At 36.6% G+C, this 26,967-nt stretch overlaps 4 protein-coding genes across 13 annotated transcripts in view; 1 reads left to right on the top strand and 3 right to left on the bottom strand.

The window, feature by feature from the left end:
• LOC132905248 (EEIG family member 2) overlaps nt 1-2,205 on the bottom strand; it is a 53,516-nt gene extending 51,311 nt beyond the window's left edge. For 2 of the 4 annotated variants that reach the window (XM_060956373.1, XM_060956374.1), the window contains exon 1: nt 1,990-2,204. The gene's annotated coding sequence lies outside the window, so the exon portion shown is untranslated. Of the gene's footprint in view, nt 1-4; nt 257-1,989 lie in introns of those variants that run through there. The other 2 variants (XM_060956370.1, XM_060956371.1) reach the window with 2 other exon arrangements.
• An 856-nt stretch (nt 2,206-3,061) lies between these two features.
• On the top strand, nt 3,062-12,543 carry LOC132905465 (rab GTPase-activating protein 1-like). 3 transcript variants are annotated; one of them, XM_060956769.1, is made up of 17 exons: nt 3,062-3,315; nt 4,161-4,342; nt 4,446-4,620; nt 4,694-4,892; nt 4,969-5,152; nt 5,226-5,591; nt 5,691-5,966; nt 6,040-6,208; nt 6,285-6,526; nt 6,589-6,777; nt 6,888-7,013; nt 7,086-7,271; nt 7,343-7,517; nt 9,730-9,920; nt 10,004-10,063; nt 10,132-10,323; nt 10,397-12,543. In XM_060956769.1, exons 2-17 carry the CDS (start codon nt 4,169-4,171, stop codon nt 10,628-10,630), a joined length of 3,138 nt encoding a protein of 1,045 aa, XP_060812752.1. In that variant the 5' UTR covers nt 3,062-3,315; nt 4,161-4,168; the 3' UTR covers nt 10,631-12,543. The 3 variants fall into 3 exon arrangements, with proteins under 3 accessions (XP_060812752.1, XP_060812751.1, XP_060812753.1); XM_060956768.1 differs by lacking the exon at nt 3,062-3,315 and adding an exon at nt 3,322-3,463; XM_060956770.1 differs by lacking the exon at nt 3,062-3,315 and adding an exon at nt 3,507-3,671.
• A 173-nt stretch (nt 12,544-12,716) lies between these two features.
• On the bottom strand, nt 12,717-18,005 carry LOC132905464 (uncharacterized). The gene is made up of 5 exons (XM_060956767.1): nt 17,600-18,005; nt 17,154-17,401; nt 16,852-17,034; nt 13,612-16,190; nt 12,717-13,550 (listed from the first exon to the last, which is right to left on the bottom strand). The coding sequence occupies exons 1-5, from the start codon at nt 17,864-17,866 to the stop codon at nt 13,459-13,461; spliced, it is 3,369 nt and encodes a 1,122-aa protein (XP_060812750.1). The 5' UTR covers nt 17,867-18,005; the 3' UTR covers nt 12,717-13,458.
• Nucleotides 18,006-18,613: 608 nt separating this feature from the next.
• The window catches only part of LOC132905258 (uncharacterized), an 82,548-nt gene continuing 74,194 nt past the window's right edge, over nt 18,614-26,967 (bottom strand). For all 5 annotated transcript variants that reach the window (XM_060956401.1, XM_060956400.1, XM_060956402.1 and 2 more), the window contains exons 3-5: nt 22,101-22,408; nt 21,540-21,876; nt 18,614-21,179 (exon numbers count right to left, since the gene is read on the bottom strand). In XM_060956401.1, coding sequence (XP_060812384.1) covers nt 21,003-21,179; nt 21,540-21,876; nt 22,101-22,408 — 822 coding nt within the window. In that variant the 3' untranslated portion in view covers nt 18,614-21,002. The remainder of the gene's footprint in view (nt 21,180-21,539; nt 21,877-22,100; nt 22,409-26,967) is intronic.

Below are 26,967 nucleotides of genomic sequence, written 5' to 3'. Positions count from 1 at the left end.
TTACGCGCGTGCAAGATCATTGAACGACGTTCGTCTAAGTAGTTTTGATTCGAGGGCAACAACGACGTCCACGAGCGAATAAAACTTTACACGCGAACTCGTTGCTCGTTAACGAAGAGCAAAAAGCAAATTTAACGCGATCCACTGAAATAAAAGTGAAGTTGCAACGAAACGATAACAGCGTCGAGCGAAGCTGAAAGCACAAAATGCGAAGAAGAAATTTATACTACTTGACGCGAACGATATTAGAATATTTATACTCGGAGGAAGGAGGCGTGGTTTTAATTTAGAACGATAAGATAAGAGGCAGTTTTTTAGAAACTGCTTCAGACCTTCGGATTTGTTCCTTTCTTTGATTGTTCGTGTCTTATTGTTATCGTCTCTACAATAAATAAGTTTCCACGTAAGCACTGCAAATGACGAAATCCTTCGATCGCCGACCGATCAAAGATAAAGAGCAACTTGAAATCGATCGATGCATCATCGATAACAGCAACAAGGAGCAATTAACGTTTTCTTAGATTCTAGATTATTCTTTGATAATTACAAAAAATCATTACCTACGTTCATTTTATAGAATCGAGTCTCCAACTAACTTCCGCCCGATATAGAAAAATAACAAATTTCACTCCTAATTTTACCTATCACCTGTCCAGGAACAAAGTGTTACCAAATTCGCGCAGTAACTTTAAACGCAGAAAGAAAAACGTAACGTTTCGTTACAGATGGAACACCCTATAGAACTATATAGACGAAGCTCGATCCCGGGACAAGAAGCGCATTCGTCTGAATCGAATTAAACGAACCCACGCGCCTACAAATACTTGACCGAACTAACAGAACCTTCTGGACGATGTATATTTGGCAATTATAATAATGCGACACAGTCCTAATTTGAAGATCGCGAATTATGGACGAATCGCATAATTTCATAATCACACGCAACCGTCGATATGTATATATTATATATTATATAGAAAGCGAGGGAAAAAGATAAAATTCAGGAATCGTGCATCTAGAAATCTATCTCTCCACGTTATCTCACCTACCTGTTTTATTTTTCGTGCGCCGCGTTAATGACACGGATGCGCCCGTTTCCACCGATGCGTTTTGTTTAAACAAACTGGCTGTCACGTGTCACTACTACACACCGTTTATGCACACAAAGGTGCATACACGATCGAGAAGAACACTAGACGAATATGCTCTGTCACGAATAACCTACTAACGAGTATACGGGGAGGAAGAAGCGCGAAACAAACAAACGATAACAGTGTACACTATACGAATCTGATTTCGTATTATTTTCGTTCATTTTTGTGTCTAGCACGAGGAACGGGTAGAAGCGAAGTGTACATATCCGCAGTGATATTTGCGAACAGAGACTGAGCTTCTCTACGGATAAAATTATGCGACAATAAACAAGCGATATATCGTCTATTCCCGTGTCAAATCAACGGGTATATATTTTCGGAATTTTCTGATGGATAATACACAACTATACGCTATTCTACCACCTGTCAAACGATTTTATCCGGATACATCGAATATAACGTCGGCACACTGTATGTAGCTCGATTTTTTTTCAGAGCAAATGCAAACAACGCCAAACGATCTACCGTATTGTCACAACAATTTTTTCAACGGTACACCAATTTCGAGGCACAAGTTGAGAAGATGAAGCGCATCGTGACAAGAAACGATTCGAAAGACAACGCGATTCGATGGTTCACAGTAATCGTCTCATGATGGCAGGTGCAGAACAATTTCCGTCTTGACTTTATAACCTCTCCTTTCATCTCGCCGATAACTTTCCAACGAGTGCACGGGCTTTATCTCGTGTATCTGTCAAATTGTAACGTAGCACGGAAAAAGAAAACATCCCGACGCCAATGAAATCGTAACGGACCGCGAAATTATCAATGATATGCGACGCCCGTTCCAAAAAAGAAGCAAAAAGGAGAGTCATCAACTCTGAATTGTACTCACTCGTCGTCGGCTCGTTCTCGCTTTTATCGATGTTAGCCAACCTCGCACAGTCTTACACTTTTCATGATTACAAAATCATTCCTTCGAGAAACCACGAAATTACAAAGTCTCGATGCGAGAACTTGACAAATTTACGGACAAAAAAGTTTCCTCACATCCGACGGAACGGAGGTCCTCTGTGAACTGACGCGTCTCGATATCAGCTTGTTCACTAACGTTGCAACTCCACCTGTCGTCGACTCTTTGCAGTTATATTCGAACGGAAATTCTATTGGCCTCGAGATTACCACGCGGTGAGCGAAACGCATTTCCTGATTGGTCACTGCCAGGACGACCAGAAGAATTTCTGGCAAACCGTTCCACTATCCTGTCGCTAGCATCGAATAACGTCCGAAATAACGAACAATATTTTAACCAATAGAAACAGACGTTTAGAAAGAAAGTTGATACAATTTCCAAATTCAAGTATTAAACGATATTATACGAATTGATATTATTTAAAAAGTATTATCCTCAAATCGGCCACTTTTAAAATACTTTAAATGTAAACTGATAATCCTATGTCATTCACATAGCAGAATGTTGTACCATGACATATAGTATAATAAATATTTGAATGCAATTATATGTATTATTAAATTTTGTATACAGATATTGTGACAGCACGTGAATTTATTTACGTGACTAAGTTATAGGTGCTTGAAGTTGGTAATTTAAAAAATACTCTGATTAAATACAAGAAAATGGACAATAAATAGATCATCGAACTATATAATGTTTGAAATAAACGTTCGCTATCGCCGTATTCTTATTATTATCTTATTCTAACGTGTAATGTAGGTAAGATAGCAATATCGGATAAAAAGCTCTTCATTTGCCATTTAAATGGTATTATCTCTGAATATATGAACATTTTTCCAGCACAAACCAGTATATATATTTTCCTCTTCCATAGTTGCATAATGGAAAAAACTACAGATGTGATTAAAAAAAGGAATCTTAATAAGTATAGGCGAGACGGTAACTAAAGTTAGTTCAAAGTTGTTGCGCGCTTGGAGGTGGTTCGCTCGCTATTCGTTGTAACAAAGCAGACTTCCGGCACCTTAGTGCTCGAATGGCCGACACCAAGGTTGTCTTTTCTGTCAAACGGAATTATTTCTGACGTGATCGAAATCATGTAAATGTTCACCGATAACCTGGAAAAATCGTTGGAACGTGGGTAGATCGATGCGTGGATCGTGGAAACGGGGTGTGTCCGTGGTTTTAATCAACAACAACGCAAGAAGAGGCACCGGTGTCTCTTCAAATTTTGGATCCACCAAGAGGGTAATCCCTGTTCTTTGCTGGGGGTGTAAATAGAAGCGGGCAACTAAAACCGTACGACACCGAGAACCGAGGCACAATAAGTTCGCTTAAGAATGCAATTCAGATGATCCGAAATACTTGACAAACCAAATCGACATTATGAATTCGAGTTAGTGTGCTTTTAACGATGACCGTGTCGAACTTTGTACGCGCGAAGCTTGTTTTGCTTATCAATCTCGAACCACTGAATTATTTTCTTCGTATTCGAATGAATCGCATTGATAAATTATAAGGTTGACGCTCGATTGTTGGGAAATTCTGTCACTAGTGAAATTCTTCCGTCCCGGATTCCCTTTCCCGAATTTATTACTCAAATGGTACTCTCTGCTTATTAAAAATAAAAATTAAATTATATTCGAGAAATGTAGTGAGTAGAGTGCAATCATTTGTGGGGAACATATTTTTTTTTTTGATTTCATGTCATTCTCTAAATAGAATGCGAACATTGTGCATCTTTTATGTATAGTGAATACATGCAGTTAGTTTTATCTTTAAATTTATCATGCAGTTGTGTGTAGTTGTTAATAGTAATTCAACTCATATATTACTGTGCTTTATTTTTTCCTCTTCCTTATGTATCTATTGTTATATATTGAAACGTATATTCCAAGATGTGTGTGTGTGTGTGCGTGCTGCGTGCGTGCGCGCGCGCGTGTGTGTGTACACATATATGTATTCACATATCTACATGTAGTCTTTGCACAAAAATATCAAATTAAAAAATATTTAATCGTATATATATATATACACATATATGTTATACATTACATTATTATAACACAGTAATATTATATGCTATGTTATAGACATAGTTATGGAGGATAGCATGAGTGTTAAATCAATGGAATCAGTGGCAACAAGTGATGAATATGAATTTGTAAATGACAGAGGTAATGGCAAACATCAACAAACATTAATCAGTGAATTACCAATGTTGAAAATTGCCAATAACGGCAATTTTGAAGATCTTCAAAATAATCTTCGTGAGGTTTGAACATACTTATATTATTTAGAAATATCAATATCTTAACGTACATTATCTTTTTAACTGTATATCAATAATTATCTGAGTTACTGATAAAAATCCATAGGTATTGACAGAAGATTCAAAAATGGAAAGCAATGATTATAAAATTGTGAGCAGCGCGCAACAAAATCAACCAAAATCTAAAAAAGTGGGACAAAGTAAATTTTATGATGTAAGTTCTTGTATGGTTGCATCTGAGAAACAGGATATTATGAAACCAGAAGATTATATCGATGAAGGTACAAATTATTATTTCTCTATCAACCATAAAAGGTATTCTGCAGAGTATGAGATATCATTTTTTATATTTAGAAATAAATTCCCTGGCTAATGTTCAACAAGAATGTACTATTTTCAATGGGGTAACTTACCTGGGATCGGCAACAATAAATGCACCTAAATCAGAATGTGAAATACAGCGCAACATGAATATATTAAATGCAGAACAATCCCTTAATTTGGGGATTAAAGTATCTGTTTCTGTACCAAGTAGCTCTCAAGGTTCTGTTGTGTATGTACAACTATTAGAAATAGTAATAAAATGTTTTTTTCATCGTGCATCATGTATCATTATGTTTGTATGATAGTTTATATGATGCTGCTACTCAACAACCAATTGCACATTATGAAGTACAACGAATCCTATTTTATGCGCGTGGTGAAAGTGTTGGTCCATGCGCAGCATGTTTTGCATTTACATGGTCACATGGGGATACATTGGAATCTGCCATTTATCAGTGTCATGTTTTCCGGTGTGATATACCAGAAGCAGTATGTTCAATGTCTTTTTGTACGATAATATCAAGTTTTAATCAAAATACATTAACCATGTAATTCGTCATAGGTAGGACAAGTTTCTGCTTGCTTTTCCAAAGCCTTCCACAGAATACCACGGTCGATGACTAGCTCTCTAACAGGAAGTGATTTCAATGGGTTTAACATTGGAAGTGAAAAAACTAATTCTCGTGTATTTATTTTTGAAGTAACAATGGAAATAAAAGAAGAAGATGGAAAGGGAGGTTTCAGTATAGTTCCTAAGGATAGAAATTGTTTTAAACTTCGAAATAACGTAGCCAAACAAGTGTGTTTAAGTATTCAGCAAGTTTCTAGCAAAGAAGGAGGAATTACTCTTGAAGTCGAGAGGTGCTTTGGAGTCCTTGTTAGTCCTGGACGCAATGTTAAACATAGTGATATGCGTCTGCTTGAAATGGTAACATTAATTATTTAAAAACCAGATATTTATAATTAATTAATTAAAATAATGCTTCTGGTCTTACAATAATAACAATAAAAATGATATTGTTTGTAGCAAGTTAATGCTGGTCCATTAATTCAAGATAAACAATGTTACAACATATGTGGTCACTGGGATCCTGCAGATCCAGCTTTAGAAACTCTCAATATTGAAACCCCAAGAGAAGGAAAAATTTATATGACAGTTGCTGTTGATTTAGTAATACGTGGTATCCGAGAACCCGTCAGGTTTATAATAGAGACGTTAGTTAAAGTATTTCCACAAAATGAAAGATTTTGGTATTTTAATAAACGAAATCTTGTACAACAATTTTACCTTAACTCAAAAGAAGTAAGGCGTCCAAAATATTAGTTCTTTATTCATTCTAATGTCACAAATTTCATGCGTATTTATCATTATATAGATAATATCCGGAGATGGTACGGAAATTCACTACGAAGTACAAAGTATAGAAACTTCAGGAGAGCTGGATAGAAACAGATTAAATCTCGCTCTTAATTTAGCATCACTGATTCGATCTCCTTCTTTAACTAGCATTGACACGCTTACACCCAAGGAGGAAATAGACTCAGGTTAAAATAAGATATTTAACTATTTTATTTAACGAGAAGGATAAAAAGTATATCGATTGTTTTTCTACATTGACAGATGGAGATGAACCAATGTTAAGTGGCACAGGTGAAGTATCAAAAGATTGTTCTGCAGACGAACTAGCTAGTTGGGCAGAAGTACTAGACAGTTGGCAAGTTAATGAACATCGTCCAAAACTTCTTATAAAACTTACGAAGCAAGGTATTCCTGAAGCCTTACGTGGAGAAGTATGGCAACGTTTAAGTAATTGCGATAATTCACAAGAAATGATGGATAGATACAGGACTTTAATTACTAAGGTAAACGAAAATAGTAAGTGACAGAAAACGTAGATAATAATCGTATCGTTTTACATATACAGGAGAGCAGTTGCGAGAGTGTTATTTTAAGAGATATTAATAGAACATTTCCTGCCCATGACTTTTTCAAAGAAACAGGTGGTTTGGGACAAGATTCTTTATACAGAATAAGTAAAGCGTATGCGGTGTATGATGAAGAAGTTGGATATTGCCAAGGACTTAGCTTTTTAGTTGCTAGTTTACTCCTTCACGTAAGTAATCGCCATCCAATGGTTGACATTTTCAAGAGGCGTATCTGTATTTGTGATAGTAGTTTATTAGGGTGTGTAATGACAAGAGAAACATTAGGTATTTCTTATAGATGCCGGAAGAACAGGCTTTTTGTGTTCTGGTTAAGTTAATGTATGACTACGGTCTAAGAGATTTGTACAAGGATAGATTTGACAATCTTCATATGAGATTTTATCAGCTTAATAGATTAATAGAGGTTCGTAATATATTTTAATTAATTACGGACAATTACAATATTTATTATTTACAATTATTATTGTACTTTTAGGATCAGCTGCCAGAACTTTACAAACATTTTTGCGATCGTGGTGTAGAAACACATATGTTCGCTGCACAATGGTTTTTAACTCTTTTTACAGCCAGATTTCCACTTTATCTTGTTTTCCATATTCTGGACGTATTCCTTTTACAAGGACTTGATACATTATTCCAGGTTGCTCTCGCATTATTAATGGTAGGTAACCGTCTTTAACTCGCAACACGTTTTACAGAATATATCATTTATAGAAATGTATGTTTCTATAGTTGTGCAAAAAGGAACTACTTCAATTAGATTTTGAAAGTATATTAAAATACTTTCGGGTGCATTTACCTAAACGTTGTCGAAACGAAGAAATATCGCGCTATGTCATGAAGTTAGCCTGCTCAGTTACCTTAAAGAAATTAAAGAAGTATGAAGCGGAATTTATGACACTGAAAGGTAATTTCATATTTTATGTTTGAAACACGTAAATACATGTATAATTTTTAGTACATCTGAAAGTAATACAAACTACAATACTCTTTTATATGCATGTATAGTCTGTATAGAGATGAAAAAAATGGTCGAGCGATCATAAATTTAACTTTGTTATGCTGAAGCTTTACACGTTCGTCTTTGTTGCCATATTTTAGAATTGAAATGTAAATACGTATTTCGACATTTAGGTACCTACTCTTTTCATTGACTTCAATGAAAGTATACATAGAATATGAATGAAAATCAAAATAATATACCTCTGTTTTATCTAGTTCTAATTTCGAAGAAAATTGGCAACTTATAATCTAATCTCAATCTAGTTTTTTTTTTTATGAAATAAGTGTATTTTACATTTGCATGACATAATTTCATGCTTATATACCAAAGCGTAAATTATGTCCATCTACATAGTCTTGTAAAGATACTTCAGTGAATAGTGTGCAGTTGTAAAAAATATTTGATATTTACGATATGATCTACGTTGTTGGAAAACATTTTATTGCATAATACGAACTTGTGGAATAAAATTCTTAATATAGTTTGGAATATCAAGAATTATGTAGTAAATATTTGGTAAAAATTTAATGAAATTTATTGTTTTGAAGAAATATTTCTTATACTCGTAAACAGATTCTTTTATTTCTGTTTGGTATTCCATTTAATCTTGTATAATTTTTCGAATGTATTGTCAATCTTCGTAACAAGCTAACCACAAGCTGTGTACATATGTTGATAAAATATTAGTTCAGTAACAGTTATGCACAAACATGAGATTTCAACCAGTTGACAAATCATGAAATACTTTTCTTATTCTTTTCTTATTGCCATGTATATTTCCCGCGAGACAATTTTATGTCGATTCCAAAGAGGTCCCTTCCATTTTTTTTTCCCAAAGAGGAAATAGTAATAAGCGATTAGAGTTGTAAATTTCGTATAGAATTTTTTTAGATTCGATAGACTGGCTGAAATATCACAGCTACTACGTTATAGCAATATACTCTTTGCAAGATCGATACATTTTCTGTTTTGATTGATTCTCTTATGCTTAAAGTTGATATTCTTTCGTACAAACTAACGAAGCGCAAATCAGCTGTTATAAAAAAGCATCGTCCAAAAATTATACTCATTTTTTTATTAAATTATTTATGTTGTAATATTTGTAAATTTTTATAATTTTGTGTTGTTTATAATAATATTTTTTCGCGCTTATCCAGCCATACTGCTTTGTATACTGTCTTGTATATCAATTTTTATAAAAAAAAAAATTATTTATTTTTTCTTGTTAGAAATAAATCGTCCATTTAGAATAGCGTTTTTAATTTTGTCAATTTACCTGTGTATACCCTGTTCCTTACACTTTATGAAGAAGTTTCATTGTTTGTTTTAATCGCAATTGTTTTATGCAATGTTTTATATTTGTCGTATGAAAGCTTATAGCTTTTATTTTACCAATTGCTCCTTACAGAATCAAATAAATTATACTTTAGGTAAATTATTATTAAATTGTTAGCAAATTAGTGCATCTCTAATGTAATACTAATGAAATTTTAGCAAGAATTTGTATACAAAGTTGTTAAGGCTTACAAGGCTTGATAAATATTGAAATTCATTATCGGAAATGATAAATGTGCTATCGCGCACAAATCATCTTGTTTAGGTTCAGTAGTAACAATTATATACAGGGCATCCTAAAACTATATAAAACGCTTTAAATTTATATTTGTTCGCGATTTTTTATATCTTGAACGCGTTAAATTTTATCAGAGGAATTATCTGTATATTTATGAGCTATAGCAGGCAACAAACATATTTAATAAGTTTAACAGCTGTGCCAGCAGTTTAAAATTGGCCATGGTATGTTCTGCATAGAGAATATATGTGGTGGTATCTACATTTTCAAGATATCGCATGTCGACCAATTACGTTAAAGTCATTCGTTTCCAATGTTTCACTGTCGAAATCATGAGCCATACTATAAAGACATTGATAGAGAGTAAGATTATATTTGTAAGCTTCTTGCATAATCACGATTAAAAATACTGTAATATTTTTATCCTACTATAGAACTATAGATTTAATATAAATATTTATTATATAAAATATCAGAAACATACAAATGTACGTATATAGAATTGTTTCAAACGCTAACGTGTAACTTTTTCTTATGGCGTAGAAGCGCAGGAGAATGCGGATGAATATAGCAATGAGGTAGAACAGCTACGGGGCACAGTAGCGAGAAATGAGGAGGAAAAACAGAGATTAGAAGCCGAATTGGTTCAAGTCAAGGAAATGCTACAACGAGAAGTAGCAAGAGCTGATGCGGAAAGTAGACGAAGCAATATTATTATTGCTGAATACAAACAGGTACGTATATGTAAATGATCAGGTTTATCATATGAAACTATTGAATTTATTGTACTGTATCATAGATGAAATATTTATTTTAGATTTGTCAACGTTTGGAAGATGACTATAATGCTGCAAAGACAACACTTAGTGAATTGCGAGTAAGTAAAAAACATTTGATTCTCATGGAATTCTTGTATGACAATTTATAAATAATCTTACCCTTTAGACGAAGGTTTCGAAATGTGAAAAGTGTAAAAGTTGTATAATGGATTCGTCCAATATATTAGCAGACATTGCACACCCTTTAGAAAACCGAATAGATCCTATGTTGCACAGAGTGCAGGAGAGAGTACGAGAATTAGAATTGGAGTTAGCCCAAACAAAGCTAGCCCATGTCGAAGCTGAATGTAGAAACCAGGTAAATAAGCATGTTATTTACTAATTCTCGATATTATCTAGAATTACATTTGTAAGAATAATTTCCTTTATAGGATTTAACACATCAATTGCACGCGACCGCTTCTGAACTTCAAGCAGCGAGAAACAGCTGGCCGTGGCTTAGTAAGACACTGTCGAGTATAAAAGAAGCGGCGAATAAAAGAGAAGTAATAGCTCCGTCATTAATGAAAGATCTTAGACGAGATAGCGCACCCGGAGGTGATATGCATCATTTAATACATTCCCGTAATCGCGAGACTCGTGATAATCTTAAAGAAGTTGTGTGATTCAGTAAGTATTCGAGTTAAAGTGCATAAATATAACGAGGAACGCTATTTTGAAGTAGAAAAATAAACTTAATTATAATATATTATACACATCTATTCAAAGGAAGTTACTTTAACCAGGCGAAGTGTTGGAAGAATTCGTATATTACGAGAAAAGACCTATTTGAAATATAAATTCGAATACACAATGTACGTCCATGATTACATGTAGTATTCTACTTGACCTGTTTATAATATACATTCGGTATATTTTACGTCAGGTTCCTCGCGTGCACTATTAATCGCGTGCTTTTAGCGATGTCAGCTTTATCCTGCAACTCTGATATTAATCTTGATATTATTTGTTTACATTTGTTAATCGTTTCAGTATATTGATTTTTACCTAAACTTGGTTTGTGAATTATTAATTTTATTTGAAATCCGGTCTTTATGTATTAATAAGGAACTTCACACGAAATTGGAAGTCCTATATTAAGCAATTGATTAAGTGATAGGGCACATATGGAGATGCAAAAAAATGATTACAATAGATGTTAGCGATAAGTTCACTACGTTTTGTATGAAACTAGTCTAAGACGTGGAAAATAGAAATACTATAGACTTTACTGTATATAAATAGCTCTCTCTCTCTCTCTCTCTTTCTCTCTCTCAGGCAACTAACAGACGTAACAGACTGCAGAAATCAGAGATTCCACATTTAGTAAATTGGATCATGTAAAGCAGATAATATTTCTGCAATTTTCATTTACTTTCTGTACGGATTTATTATAATGACATTCCAAAATCATAAATACACGTGCGTTTTTTTTTTATCAATCTTTTATTTTAATCGGTATGTCTAGGGCTATTGATTAAAGAATATGTATGACACTTATCGATGTATGCGTCTTACAACTAATTCTAAATCGTAACGAGTAAAGTAAATTACATGAAAGAGAAATATGTTACATTGTTTAATTTTTATATGCAATTTATTGTCTGCTGATGCTATTAATAATCGCATAAAATAATACTGCAACATTTTGCAGGTACATTGGCAGCTGAACAAAGTAACTTAATATAAGACTAGATATAGTCTTTTACAATGCAAAATATTTTTTCCGTTTACTTTATCTCCTTTTTTTCTCTTTTTTTTCTTTTTTTTCCTTTTTTTTTTTCTTTTTTTGAAAATTTGATTAATTCGCAATCAGTAAACGACATGTACGGGCGTGTGATGCTTAAACGTATATTAATTATCATTTGTATCTTGCTTTGACAGAATCTACATAAATTAGATCTAAGGCCATAAATTATGTCAAGGCACTACTTGAAGTTAGAATTTAACCAAATGTGTAATAAACATTTCTGTTACGTGAACAATAAGACCGAGTAAATATTCAAGAATGTTTGAAAGGATATTTTAGATTGTAAATCTAGCTTTGTGTGAATGTGTGTATGTGTGTGTATTAATTAGTGCCATTCATTTGATGGAATTACTGATTAATTTATTTTTTACTCCTTGTACTGTGAGTTATCAATTTACAATTTACCAAGAACTAAATTAAATATCGCGCCGTTATCTTGCATCGTACAGTTTATAGAAGAGATTCGTAATGATTGTTTTTGTTTTGCTTTTTTCCCCAGTTGACGATAATTTAACTGCATTATTGTTAACGTAACATTTACCAAGTATCATATACATGATCGAAGCGAAGATTATGATCACTTTAGAAATTCGTACAATAGCTAATAATAATCCTACATCTGATGTATGAAACAAAAGATGTATTTTCTGTAAATACTAAAAAACAATATATATAAAGATAAATTACTAACAAGTCATGTAAAGATTTTAGGTTACTACACATGTATCACTGTACACCTTGTAATGTCATTCCACTTTTACTTAAATAAAGAAAGATATCATCTGTCTATTTCTTAAGTGTCTTATGCCATTAATATCAACCAGTAGTACTGGTTCTTAAATAATATAATAACGTATTGAGAAAAGTTATTAGAGGATATGTGATATGTTTTATTTGTTTAAAATGGAAATGCCATTTCAGTCTTAGATAGATTTCAACGTGTATATTATCAAGAAACATCATTATAAATTAACGAGGTATTTTATTAAATAAATGCGAGTAGACAGAAATGTAACATATTGATAAATTTTCATAAAGCATATCTAGATAAAATAGCGCATCACAAATCTTATTTACGTACTTAAAAACGATATGACGAGAAGTCTTGAAAATCGTAAGAAAATATATATCTTTTTTAAATTCGACGTCTTAATGTTTCAAGTAGTAACAAGCAAATGTTATTAATAGTATACAATCGCATACATATGTATTGATACTGAAATACTGTGTTACGCTTACTTACAAGACATTGATTTCTTGATAGATCGAGTGGAAAAGCAGGTGTATAACGAATATTTCTACGTGATAAAAAAATAAAAAAAATAAAAAAAATTCATCTCTTATATCATACATATATATAAAAGGAAGAAAAAGAAACTTTCGTAACAAGCTCCTTGAAAGATTTCTATGGATTTTACAATATTTTAAGATATATTTACATTTAAAAGAAAAAAAGAGAAAAATAAGTGAACGATCAGAATATGCACATGTATGTACCGTTCAAAAATAATTACCTTCAAATTTTTATCTTCAGACTTTGCAAACATATTGTAGGATAATATGTGAAATCATCTATATTATTATTTCAGCAATATCGCGTATTACCTGTAACTATAACCCATTGTTCATTTTCACTATTTCGGTTAGAAGCATTTTCATTATCGTTTTCGACGTTATTCATTAGCGCATTTTCAATGACATCATTTACATTTCATTATTTTCTAGATCGCTATTCCCTTCAGAACTATTATCGAAACCTTCATCGCGTTCCATATTTATGTATCTTGGGTTGCCACCTGTTTATACAAAAATCAATCATTATCTTTATTGACAATTTGTATATACCGATAAAATTACCTGCTGCTCTGTTTGGAAACATCAATTCCCCGTGATTCTGCATGTCTACGTCCACATCAATTGGATTGTCCATATTAAGTATTCCTAGCAACCATAGAGGGAAATCATTCTCTACACCATAAATATCATTCTCGTTTTCAATATCATTTTCCAATACTTCAATTAAGGGTTGTAAGTCTTCCAACTCGTTTAATTCTGCAGCAATCATATTATTACCTTCACCATCTCTGTTATTATTTGCAAGATCACCGTTTTCAACTTCGATCGCATCGAGAATTTCGGGTCTTACAGCTTCTACTATACTTGAAGATTCAGAATCGGATATATGACCTTGCGCTATATTTGATAGAGCGTATTCCGGTATCATATCCTGAGCGGAAGCGGTGTTTGGATATCCGGAATCTATTACTTCCGAAGACCAACTATTTGGAGGTGTTTCCACAGTTTCGGGAGAAGGTTTCAATTCGCGATTCTCTACGTTACATTCATCTTGTTTCTCATTTTTTAATACTGACGTGGATTCAATATCTCTTGCATCTTTAGCATCATTACAGAACATTTCGGTAACAACGCTCCTTAAATCATGATTATTATGTAATTCAGATTTTAGATCAGTCTTTTCATCAATTGTACTTTTCGTCAATTGAATTTTTGTATCACAATTTACTAATTGTATGTTATTGGTATTTATTGCAGGAAGCTCCTTTTCTTCCTTTACTAACTTTTCTGTAGCACAAAGATCTGTAATTTCCCTTCGTAGTATTTCATTATTTTTCGTGCCATTGTTACTACTTAAAGAATTCGTTTCAGGCAACTCGTCTATTGTTTGTTTATCACCATCTAATGTAGGACATATCGTTGCTGTATCGCTACTATTAAGTGTATCTTGATCAAAGTTCTTTATTAACTCATTCCCACTTTTTACTTTCATATCATTCTGATACACGGAAGTATCTTGTTTACTATGCCTTTCTCCTATTGTATTTGGTTTAATGCCTGACATAGCAGCTATATTTGTATCGATATTGCTTTGTAAAAGTACCTCATTTCTACTCTCTAATAAATTATTACTACCAGGGCTTGTGAACTGAGATTTCAGTGATATATTTAACGAATTAGTATTATTCTCCCCTTCCTTGTAATCAAGAGATCTTCGTTTTTTACCCACGTTACCTGCTCTAGTTTCCATTTTTGGTGAACTTGTAAACTGTGGTTGATTGTCTGTTACAATATTGTTAACAGAAGCTATACTATTGTCTAATTGCAATTGATCTTTTAGATAACAATTATGCTCAGAGACATTACTACTCTGTTGGATACTTTGCATTTGATTTTGATCGATAGGGTTTGTACTTGCTGCTGTGTTAGTATCAATGTCAGAATCTTCATCTTCTTCATATAATGTATTTGAATAAATATCGTTTAAGTGATCATGTCCATCAAGATCATATTTTAATGATGATTTCTTGCTTCCTTCATCATTTACATCTCCGATGGTGTTAATTGATATATTTTCCTGTTGGAGCGAATTGTTTAACATCCAGTGATCACTCATGCTTTGATTACATATACTATCGTTTGTTAATTGTTGGTCCATCTTAACAGCGTGTAAAAGATATGGCTCAGGCGAAGTAGAGGCCCGTGAAAGGGACATGTAAACTAGATCTAACGTACAATTAAGTTTTTGTGCAGTATCTGATACAGCATCATCTTGTGCGTCCGATGTTATATACAAACTTTTAAGATTTCTTGTTACGGAAGAATCAGATAATTCTGTTGATTCATTTAAGTACAATGGATCATTATTGTCAAATGATTTATTGAAATTATCTGTGCCAAGTATCGAATCTATATTTCCTTCGTTGTTAATTTCACTGTATTTATCAGAAATTTCGGCACTTCTTGTCGTTTCAAATTCACTACTGAATAAAACGTCCTTTTCGTCATAAAGATAATTATTGTCTTCAAGCGTAGAATTACTTGGTGACATAACAGGTATAACGATACTTGATTCTACGTTCCAATTTTCATGGCCCCTATCTCGCGTGCTGTAATTTATAGGTAATTCAGGATTTATATTCCAGTCATCTTCCTCCGAAGCATACATGTCATTACTCCAAAGAGGTCCATCTACTGTAGTATCAGAATACGTAGAAGGTGGTGGCACTAAGACAACAGGGCCATCTTCACGTTCTTCAATTGTCCAGCCAGCGTCCCCTAAAATTGTTTCCAATTCATCCATAGTAATTGGAAATGAACGTAACATTTTTAATATTAGTTTTAATGGAACTTCTTCTTCCATATCGTCTTGATACGATAAATGTCTAATGTAGTACGATGCTTCGTCAACGATCTTTTCTTCATCTGAGCGATTATCTATTTGAAACGGGTATTCGTATCTAGCTACAACTTTAAATAAATTGTCAACGCCAGGGCTATACGTTTCTTCCTTCTCACAGATGCGATGAAAAACAGCCATTTGAGTACAACATCCTAAATGTTCCGTGCCTTCTGGGCCTTTACAAATCCCATGAAACGTTACTATATAACTGGGGTATCTTAAAGTAATATTTTCAGCCCTGTTGACAGAAATTATATTTATGACATGTACAATTATTTGTTATGTACGGGCTGATACACGGGCCGATGAATCAATCGCCACGATACTTCAGACACTTTGGATAAATTAATAAAGAAATATCTTCAATAAAAATTAATCACCTCTTAATCGGCTACAAATTTCAATAGAAAAAATTTCCGAAAGAATCGTTCTTTCGAAAAAGAAGTCAAGATCACCTTGACTTCTTTAAACGAATGCCACGTATTTTTGATTTTATATTGTCGTAGTTGACATTAATACGAGTTTGTAACGACTTTCTATACTACGACCTTGAAATGACACTAAATATTGAAAGGATGGTTAATCGAGAAGAGCGCTACCGTTAAAAATAATTTAGTTCGATTAAATCGGACGTTTCAAGGAGAAAAATGTTCATTATATGCACATTACAAAAGCATAAACAACGTAACCTTGACTTTTGGTCGAAAAAAACATTTTTGGAAATTTTATATACCGTATGTTATAGCCGGTTGAAAATTGATCGATTTTTATTCAAAACATTTTCTCATCAGATCATCGGATAAGGTTCGAAAAGTTTGGCGACTGATTCATAGACCAGCCTGTATGTAAGTAAAAGTAAATTTAAAATTCATCATTAAACAAAAAATCAAAATCATTACCAATCTTGAAATTGTTGCCTGGTCCATTCAAATTTATGATCAGGATCTCTAAATCCAGAAAAGTTTGGGAATAACGTATTAAAGTCTGCATTCGGAGTTGTTATCACTACCAATATCGGTTTGATATACCCAAAAATATTGTAAGGAAGATTTATTAAAGTATCTGGATACAAATGCTCGATCCTAAAGCGTTAAAATATGCGTTAAAATATGCGTTATATCCTATGAAATAATATTATACGAGTTTTTTATCGCTTGGGGTTAAAATTGAAAACGATCGATCGCGATACATAGCAACCTACAATTCTATGCAGATCACAGCATCTGTGTTTTCTAGCCTCTTGTCATTTTGAGTAACACAACCTTCGCATATCTCGATCACAAAAGGTGTAGTTCTTTTATGTAAATATTCAGATACTAAGGGAGCACCTTTATTTTTATAAGCTTCTAAAATCGGTCTGTTAATATCCACGCATAATATTTCTTGTATGCCACTTGTATTTTTTAGGTGTGTTAAAAAACCAAGTTCCGAACATCCAAAGTCAACGATCTAAACAAAGAAGGAGATTAGTCATTTTATTATCTGTCGAAAATTTGTCAAATCCATGTTTGCAAATATCAAACATGTAATACGAAATAAATGGTATTATATCATATATAAAATTGCGCGAAAGATTTATAAGTATATTTCTAGCAATAAAGAAAAATCCACGTGTAAAGTTATTGCGAAGATACGAAAGCGGAATACCTTGCGTAATTTTCCTCGATATTTCTCACAACCAAGTACATCGGCGACAGCAGTGTATCTCTGGATGAACGCCGGCGGGAAAAATTTGATAGTTTCTTCAACAGGAGATGCCTCAGGATCTCTCATTCTACGATCACTTTCAGATAACTTGAGTTTTGGCTCCGTGTTAACCGTTTCATTATCCATTGCTTTTTGTCTTTTGTTTCGATAATTCTGATATACAAACTTGCCAAAGAAATAAATCACATGGAAGAGCACGATAATCATGTCACTAAGAAAGATCAAATGATTTTGATCGCTATTAAATTTTATTAACGCATCACGGTTAACTTTCCGTTATGCGTAACACCAGCCATATTATTTTGTTTTGAAGGTGGTCACCGAATTGAATCTGATTGGTAGAACGATTCAAAACGCGCCAATACTAAAATAGCGCCACAGACGAGATACAAAATAGATGTAACGTGCAATGCTTTTTCGTGTCTCACGTTTTGGAGGTCACTCGACTCCCTTGCCATTTTCGTATTACATGCGACATTATCGATTTAACACGATATAGTAATAGATAGCAGACTCGAGTCTATCCTGTATTTAGTCAATGACACACACCGGTTTAAATTAAGACAAAAGTGTTCCATGAAATTTGTGGGTTTAATTCTTTACGAAATTACAACTAAAATATAGAACAGTATAGATCGTATAATCGTAGAGGAAATATTATGCTTTTACAATATTTCAGAAAATATTACTTCATTGGTATCAAGAAAATCAAGAAAAACCCAATCCACAACTTTAGCAATTCCAAAGAAATCATTAGATTTTTGTATAGGTAGGATGTACGAAAGCCTTGGATCCGTGAAAGATAGATAACGATTCTAAAGAAATCGATAGAGCTAAACGAACATCTGCGACGTTGTAATTGAAAGAAGATCATATTTCAAAAGCTATATCGTTTAATTCCATGGTCCCCCATCACGCTTGAAATCGAAAGGTTACAATGACACGCGCAACAAGTTTTTGTATTATAATTTATTTGCGATTTAATATAATAATTAAAATAATAATGCGGTAATTATTAATATCGGTAGCAGTTTACTAATTTTCTAAGAAAGCGATGGTATACACGATACATCGTTTACATAAATTAGAATGACAGTCGACTTTCTTTATAAACCATTTGCGATATCTGTATCAGTTTTGTAGCATCTGTTTTGTTCACGCGTATATTGGAACATCTGTAAATACGATACCACAGATTCGTCAGAGTCAGTTTGCTCAGGTTATTCCGACTTTTTTCTTTTCTCATTCCCATTTCGTCATTAGCAAAGTAGACTCAATTACAGTTTCATATAGTATTTCGTTTATATATATTTATATATTTATATGCGATTTATTTATAAGTATATGTATTTATAAGCGCGCAAATATATTATGCACGAGATCTGTCGATGGCTGTTATGCAGCCTACAGGAACATAAAACTTGATTCTCTATCGTTAAAATTTATCGTTCTTGTTAACGCGGCTATCTACATGATAATCTTTTTGCAGAATTTCCAAGAGTCTTAATCTTAAGCTATTACATATCATAATATATATATATATATATTTCATCTCATCTTATTTACAAAAGAATTGTCTGTAGATTCCTCTCTAATAGAATATGTTTTGCTTTTTTTTTTTTTTTTTTTTTTTTTCAAAATTGGGGATTGTCGATAGTTTTCTTGTACCCTTATCCCGTTCGAGAACGCGCCGGTTAAATATAAATTCGCCTCGAACGGAACGCGAAATAGAAAACGTTTCTATGTATTTTTTAACATTACACAGGTACCCGCAAGAATAGTTTTCTCATTCGAATGAGACAGAAAGGTTAGACGACGGCCGCACATACATGGTCGATAAATAAATAAAGTGTCGAGTTCGTGTCGTTGGTACGGCGTAAAGAACGATCGAAAAATATTATGCTACGGTGTAACTCGTGTCTTACGAACATTTTTTAATCGCATCGAAAAGACATTCGTAAATCTCGAAAAATAACTCGTGCTGCATTAGATTCGGTAAATGCATCACATATACATATATAGATATTGATTATCTTCCGTCGATTAAATCAGATAATCTTGAAGATTATCTAAAGAAATTCACTAGCCAGACTGATCGAAACAATCGCAGTAACAGAATATTATAGTGGTCGAGTTAAAATATTTCCATCGATACTTTAAGTACCGCGATTTTTTTCAAGCATTTATCGTTCAGTATACACATATTTCATATAGTATTACCTCTCGATAATAATTTTCGTTATTTACGATTGCGGTAAGCGCGTTAACTCGAATCGCGTCTCTTTTCGCTACGGTACACAGCGTCGATCGTTTCGATCAGCCTGACGATAGAATCGATGAGCAAGTTCGCCCTACGAAATCTTAATAGAAAAGTAGATAGAGTGGCACGTTTGTCGATACTGAATAAAATGTAGGATGTTCGTTGAACGACATAAGAAAGAAGATATCGTATCTCGTAAGATGCTCGAGAATATCGTACAAGTTTCGCGTATGATACGTTGAAAGCTTTTATCCCGTTTGTTCTTTTTGCGTATAGGCAAAGATGTATGAGATAAGGCAGATATGGGAGTATGACGCGACAGAGCCATATATAGCGTGTGACCGGCGTTTAAGCAATTTTTATAGATAAAAAATCGAGCTCAGGTCCGTTGGAAAATACGATCGCTCTTCTCTTTTTGAAGAAGGTGCGATATCTCGTACGGATTAAACGTTGCGTCAATTGATCGATATAGCACGGTGATCGTAATCGACGATCCGGCGAACGCGTGGAAAGGAAGGAAGGAAGGAAGGAAGGAAGGAAGGAAGGAAGGAAGGAAGGAAGGAAGCTACGACTCGGTTATATTGGGTGCACGTTTAGTTTCGTTCGCGGTGAGAAAGGTAATTTCGATTTACGATGCAGATCGTACGCCAGAGAATTTGGCAACGCGAGTTTGCCATAGTACAAGTTACGTTTACGCGAATAGCAAATATTCTCGATTATCTTGTCTCGTTCTCCTCCATTAGCGTTACTCCTCTTACCGTTCCACGATCGCGACGACGATAATTATCACTAGATAACGTGGTTGCATTATCATAAAATCATTATATATATCACAAATGTTAAAATTGTCCACGCGCAACGTATTCCGCGGTGCGTAAAGTTTCTAATTAATTCTCGAGACACTACGGTAAATATCACATGGAGCGATGAGAATTTTAATTAAATATACAACGGCGATCGATCGCGTCGACGTCCACCGTATCGTTGCCGCTCGAGATTGCCGCGTGCACGACGACCAACGATCGATCGATCTCGATCGCCGTTTCCAACAATTTGTATAATATACTTTCAGAAAGTAGAGATTCAGGCGTAAGATTGATCCAACGATATAGCGATTTTGTTCCCTTTCTCCACCCAATTTCTCAGTCGTCCCCTTAGTTCTTCCAGGCTTTTCGACTTCGCTTTGTTTATCCTCTTGTACTTGACGTCTTTTGGCTTCGTCACTGATCGGTGATTACTCATTACCCTGTTGTACGTGACCTGGAAAAACACGAGATTCAGAATTGCGACTGGCTTGCGAGAGTACGATCGCGGTTGCACGGACGTTTGATTTCAAAGGATTCCGAAAATACCGAAAATACCGCAAATATAGTAAAAGATGTAAGAAGATAGGACAGATAAACGAGTCGAAGAGAATGAAAAGTCGGAAAGGGGAGGAAAATTCTCGTATACGTGTGTTCCGAGACACGTTGCTCGAACGCGAATCGACGAAACAAGTTCGATGTGTGGCGCATATAGCATATAGCGTGTATGCAAATAGACTAACTGAAAGGTCTAAAGAGGAAAGAAACGAAAGACGGTTGCGACTAAGTGGATATCGGGATAAAAAGATTTTCTTACCTGCGCCTGCTGACTTTCGTCCCTTGGTCTCTCGTTGGGCGGGGAGTCTGCCTCTTGAGCGAGTCTCTCGAAGCTACCGTACAAATCCTGAAGTCTGCCCTTTCCGTTTCCCAAGTTCTTTGCCCGTCTCTCCTCGCATTCCGAGTTTTCCGTCGATTCGGACGGGTCCTGATTGTTCTCGCTGTCTCCGTCCTCCTCCACCGAGTAAACGGTCTCCAAGATCTCCGGTCTCCTGAGGAAACCGTTGCATCGTCGCATCGACGAGTACTTGCTCGACGGTTCGACCGCGTCCGAAACCGATCGGATCACCGTCACGTCGGTGATGTTCGAGCGAAACCTGTCAAGGATAATTTCTATTTACTCGAAAAGCTTTCAAACGTACCGTTCCCAACGTACGCGGATATTTCGCGTCTATCAAACCGTACGAAGTAAATTTAAGTAAATTTAATCGTCGCGTAGAAGCAAAGGACTCTGTCTATCTTTACCTTAGCTGCGTAACGATAGCTTTAAAGGGGCGGAGGGAAAATTCGTGCGTTTCGGTTAAACGAAGCGTACGCGTACCTCGGTGGCGCTAGGTCGTCCGCCGCCTCCTCGAGAACAACGGCGCTGTCGCTGTCTCCGAGGCTGTCCAATCTATCCAGAGCGTCGCAAGGTGGCGAATCTCTCGTCCCGGTACTTCTTTCCGCCAATCTGCTTTGCAATTGACGAATCACCCTCTGCTGTCTGAGAATAATGGACTCTCGTTGCGCCAGACTAGCCTCGATCTCCTTCTGTTTTCGACAAAGCCTCGATTCGAAGAGCAGCAGCTGCGAGGACAATGTCCGTAGCTGCTCTGCCTTCTCCCTTGTCAGCCGTGCCACGAGGTCCTCCTGAAATAATTATATCAGCCGTTGAGTGACTTTGGCGAATTCGTGTAACGTACGTGCGAGCCACCACGCTGCGCAGTTTCGAGACCGTGGTAAACGTACCACTTCTGCGTGGCTTTATCGACGTTGAATTAATCAGCAATTTGTATTAGTCGAGAGAGCTTCGGTTCGCTCTTCTCCGCTAGTAATCAACCAACGATTAATCACGTTAGCTCATTATCGATAATTAGGGAATAAGAATTGCTTGATTAACGACCCTTTTTTTTTCTCCACAGTCTTCCGGCAGTGCGTTAAAAGAAGCTGACCGACCGTACAAAAAGATTGGCAAGAAAACCGTTGCGAATCGATAATGATAAAATTTGCATGCATCGTGTTCGTAGTCGTCGTCGTCGTCGTCGTCGTAATTAGTTCAACGATCGTACCCTACGGGGAAAGGAAGCGTCGCGGCTACGCAACTGTGCCAATCGCAAGGCATCTTCGATTTACCTATTAATGTGGTATTAATTAGGAGATCCCGAGAGTCTGCCCCGACCGCATTACGGTATGTATTATGGCAATGCACGGCATTATCGAGTTTGTCTCTCTTTCGCTTTTCCATTAACCGTGTGCATGCTAAATACAACGAACGTTCTCCACGCGATATACGTAACATTGTACGTATATGGTCGGGGCCTGGTTTCTCCACCACGATAACAACGATCTAGGACAAAAGCAACGTTTAACATCTAGGTTTAAAACTTAGATCGCGAACGGTCGGTATTTAATGTCAAGAAACTGAGATAATTCCTCCCTATCTTCTTCTTCTTCTTCTTCGTACGTAACGATCTTCGTCTATTATAGCAACCTCTTCGTTACATCTCATTTTTCATCGCGGTGTACGAGGTACTTTAGGGAACAAATTTTCCTGCAAAGTTTGCTGTTCGCTCGAGCGCCAACTTTTACACTTTGCCGATGTCACGACGTCGTCCGACAACCGTCTTGAATTATAAACGTCCAGCGCCGCTGTCAATTTTCAAGTAACTCGAGCGAGGTCCGACGCTGTCACCGCGCCGGGAACCTCATTTTCGACCTCGCAAACTGTCTTTGGATCGTCGATCGTCCTCGCTGTCTTCGCCGTTCTCTGTCTTCGTTCGATCAAAGTTCGTAGCCGCCACGACAGTGTCCGACTATTAAACTCGCGGCGGAATTCTTCGCTGAAGCGATCTCGGCGCGCGACAGGTCCACGTAGAAAATAGGAGAAGTAAAAGTACGTAACGCGAAACGTTTGAAACGCAGAGTCCTCGAGAATTTTTCTGTCGCGTCGGCTTAAATTTACGGCACGATTCGGCAAACCTGTTCTTCGCGAAGCTCCTGAAACGCGAAACGCGTCCGGTGCTTTGCACGGACCATACACCCGACCACCTTTCTCGTCCTTTCTTTTCCACGAAAACAGGACGAGTCCGTTACTCCCGGCATTGTTTCGCGTAAATTGTAGAGTCCCATGGAATGGCCCACGCGACAAGTATCGCGCGTTCTTCGAAGTCGCGCGTCACCGAGTTACGAGTCTCTCGATGCGCTTCTCGCGTTCGTTGAAAAAGGAACGCGAAATTGTCCTTTCAGCTTCGATCGGACAACGGGCTCCCAACGGGGTTTCTCGTTTTCTTTACGATATGACGCGCGCGATAATCTCTCCAACTTTTTATTTTTATTATTTAATTTGTACTTTACAATACGTCCAGCTGGACATTCGGCAAATTTTTCTAGCTTTATTGCCAAATGACACGTGGATGGCTACCCCCAGCGGGATATCATCTTCGAGTTTGTCTATTTTATTTCTTTAACGAGGTCAGCGGGGTTTTCTCTTTAGTCTTCTTTTATGAGAGTTTTGCTCGCCTCAGGAACCAGATGGTTTGGATGTGTTGCCGTTCTTTCTCTGTATTTTTCTGCGTACCAGCCGATTTCTTCTTTGATCGTTGGTATCTTTAAGTCTTTGTATATCCTCGTTTCTGACGTACCATGGAGCGTTGGCTATTGTTCCGAGTACCTTCGATCGTAGACACTAGTTTATTTACGTGGCTCGTTTCTGCCGTCCCCTATAGTGCTACTCCGTACGTCCAAATTGGTTTTATCATCGTTTTGTAAATTTTTAGTCTATTTTTCATGCCGAGTTTAGAGTCTCGACTAGTTAGCCAGTACATCCGTCTTCCTGTTATCCGTGTTTTGTCTCTAATCGATTTAGTACGTTGCTTCCATGTAAAGTGCGTGTCTAAGTAGAGTCCTAGGTATTTAACTTGACCGCAACTTACGAGAAACAAAGCGCGACCAGCGAACCAATCTCTGCCGTTTTCCCCGTTTCTCCTCGCGCGCATAGAGTTCGACACACGTGCGGAGAGACGGACCGTGGGACGACGATTGAGAAATTTACGGGAGCGTGAAGGGACGCGAAGGGTAAAACTAAAAGCGGCGTGAAAACCGGCGATAGGCGAAATAACGCTATGCAGGAACACTGTGCGGCGTGCAAAGCCGAACGAAATGTTTCCTCGGTGCCGTGACGTGGTCACGTGTGTCGCACGCGAAAACGTCGTTGCGCCTAATAACGGATCATTATGTCGTAATTAAACGCTTCTTCCACCGTTTGTTACGACGTCGTATCTCGCGCACGTGACGGTCGCGTGCTCGCTGTCCGTTTCTTTACGAATTATCGACGCCGCGAAAAGCCCGCGATCGAACGACCGCTCGCATTTCACGAGTTTCCTTCGACGTGGACTAACGTCCTCGCATAAATTTAAATAACCGCACGAAGATGGCTACGACGCGACAAAAACGACCGAGCTTTTTAAATGTAAAATCGATCGAACTTTTATAAATTCAACGGTTCCGTTTCCAAGACACCGATACGATTAACAGCGACACACGACTATGTAAAAAACAGACGATTTACTGCCAGAAATACGCATATGTCGCAACAAGACGGTACAAATAATCGTAAATTCCTGGGATTTTCCCCAATTTTCAATTTATGAGGTTGACAGCTTTTGCGCGACTCGCCTAAAGAAATTCTTCTTTGTAGCTTTTTCCCTTTCGTATATATATATATATATATACATGAATGCATGTATTTCCAAGGAACTCCAAAAACCAACGTCGATAGAGGATTGTTGGCGCCACGCAACATTCAGAATTTAAGGGAACGAGACAAGGAACGGGTCAGTTTCTGCAACGAGGGCTAGAGTTCTCGCGTCGCATTAATATCGAAGCAGCGACGTCTTGGCAGCCGGAAGAGGACGAGTGACAGTAGCAATTTACTATACACGTACTCCACCTGTCCTAAGCGTCTTTCCGACATGGTCGCAAACATTTAACAATCTTTCTCTCGACTAAGCGCCGTTGTAACGCCGCAGTTCGAGGAGATCGCCATCGACCGTTTTCCTCGAGACTTTCCACGAGATTATTCTACTCGCGTTGGTCGCTTTAACTCGCATCTACGAGCGTCGATCTGATTAATTTCTGTCTTTTTGTTTTCGCATAGAGGGAGGTCGTGTGGCGGTCGATGAATTAGTCGGCGGAAACGAACGTTCGCTCGTTAACGCACCGGTTGTTTGTATTCGCCAGCGGCGTGTCTCTCCCTTTCGTCTTCGTTTTAATTCGGTTTCGCCCGTTGATTTCGACCGAATGGAGTTTGATCGATCTCGCTACATTAAGATTAATTCTTGCGACAATTTCTTATTCCCCGTCGTGTGTGCAGCCACGCGTCCGACGTGGGAACAGAGTTTTAAAGCGACCAGGAGATGCGATCGGTCCAACGACGAGCGTATCTCTAATTAATCCGATCGCATTAGAGGCAGGAAAGTGATCGATGATCGAATTAGCCGAACTCGAAGAAATTGTCGAGATGATAAAAGCGATAATGGATGAAAGTGACAGACGAGAAGAGATAATGCCGCGCGAATGATAAACTAAGGTTTTCTGCGCAGCGTTACTCGAGAAAGAACCGTTTGAGAGAAACTCTGCAGGTAGATCGCCTATTCAGATAGATCTATATCCAGTTTGATCTCATTCCCAAAATTCTCGATAATTTGCGAGAGGTTCAACGATAAGAAGGAATCGCGAAAGTCGAGAAGTAACTTCCGCCGCGGCTTTCTTTTGATAGACGTACAACGATCGTGTCGGAAATTAGCAGAGTTAGCTTGTTTAGCGGATTCTTCGTATGCAAAGAGGAGATTAATCGATGCCTCGTTCTAGCATTTGCAAGATACCTCTACGAAAATCCTTTCGCGTTTCCTACTTCTTTTTTCCTGCGGTTTCTATCGCTCGCGCCAAGACCAAGACTTTTGCCATGCCGTACGTAATCCGTGCTTCCTGGGGTTGGAGAGATCGCTGTCGATCATTTGCCGCGCAGATCTCTGCTGAATTTCGAGGGAGGATTTTTTTTTCGCGAATGCACCGCCACGAACACGTAGATTGTCCGTGATCACGCAAGGTCCGAAGGGAAATAGTCGAACGTCACGAAACGTCTGGCCTGTCCCGGAAGCGGGCTCGGATTCCTCTTCAAAGTTTTACCGGATAATAGCTTTGATCAACGA

Source organism: Bombus pascuorum, chromosome 3 (assembly GCF_905332965.1).
Source record: "Bombus pascuorum chromosome 3, iyBomPasc1.1, whole genome shotgun sequence".
NCBI classification, from domain to species: Eukaryota; Metazoa; Arthropoda; class Insecta; order Hymenoptera; family Apidae; genus Bombus; species Bombus pascuorum.
This window is presented reverse-complemented; position numbering and strand designations above follow the sequence as displayed.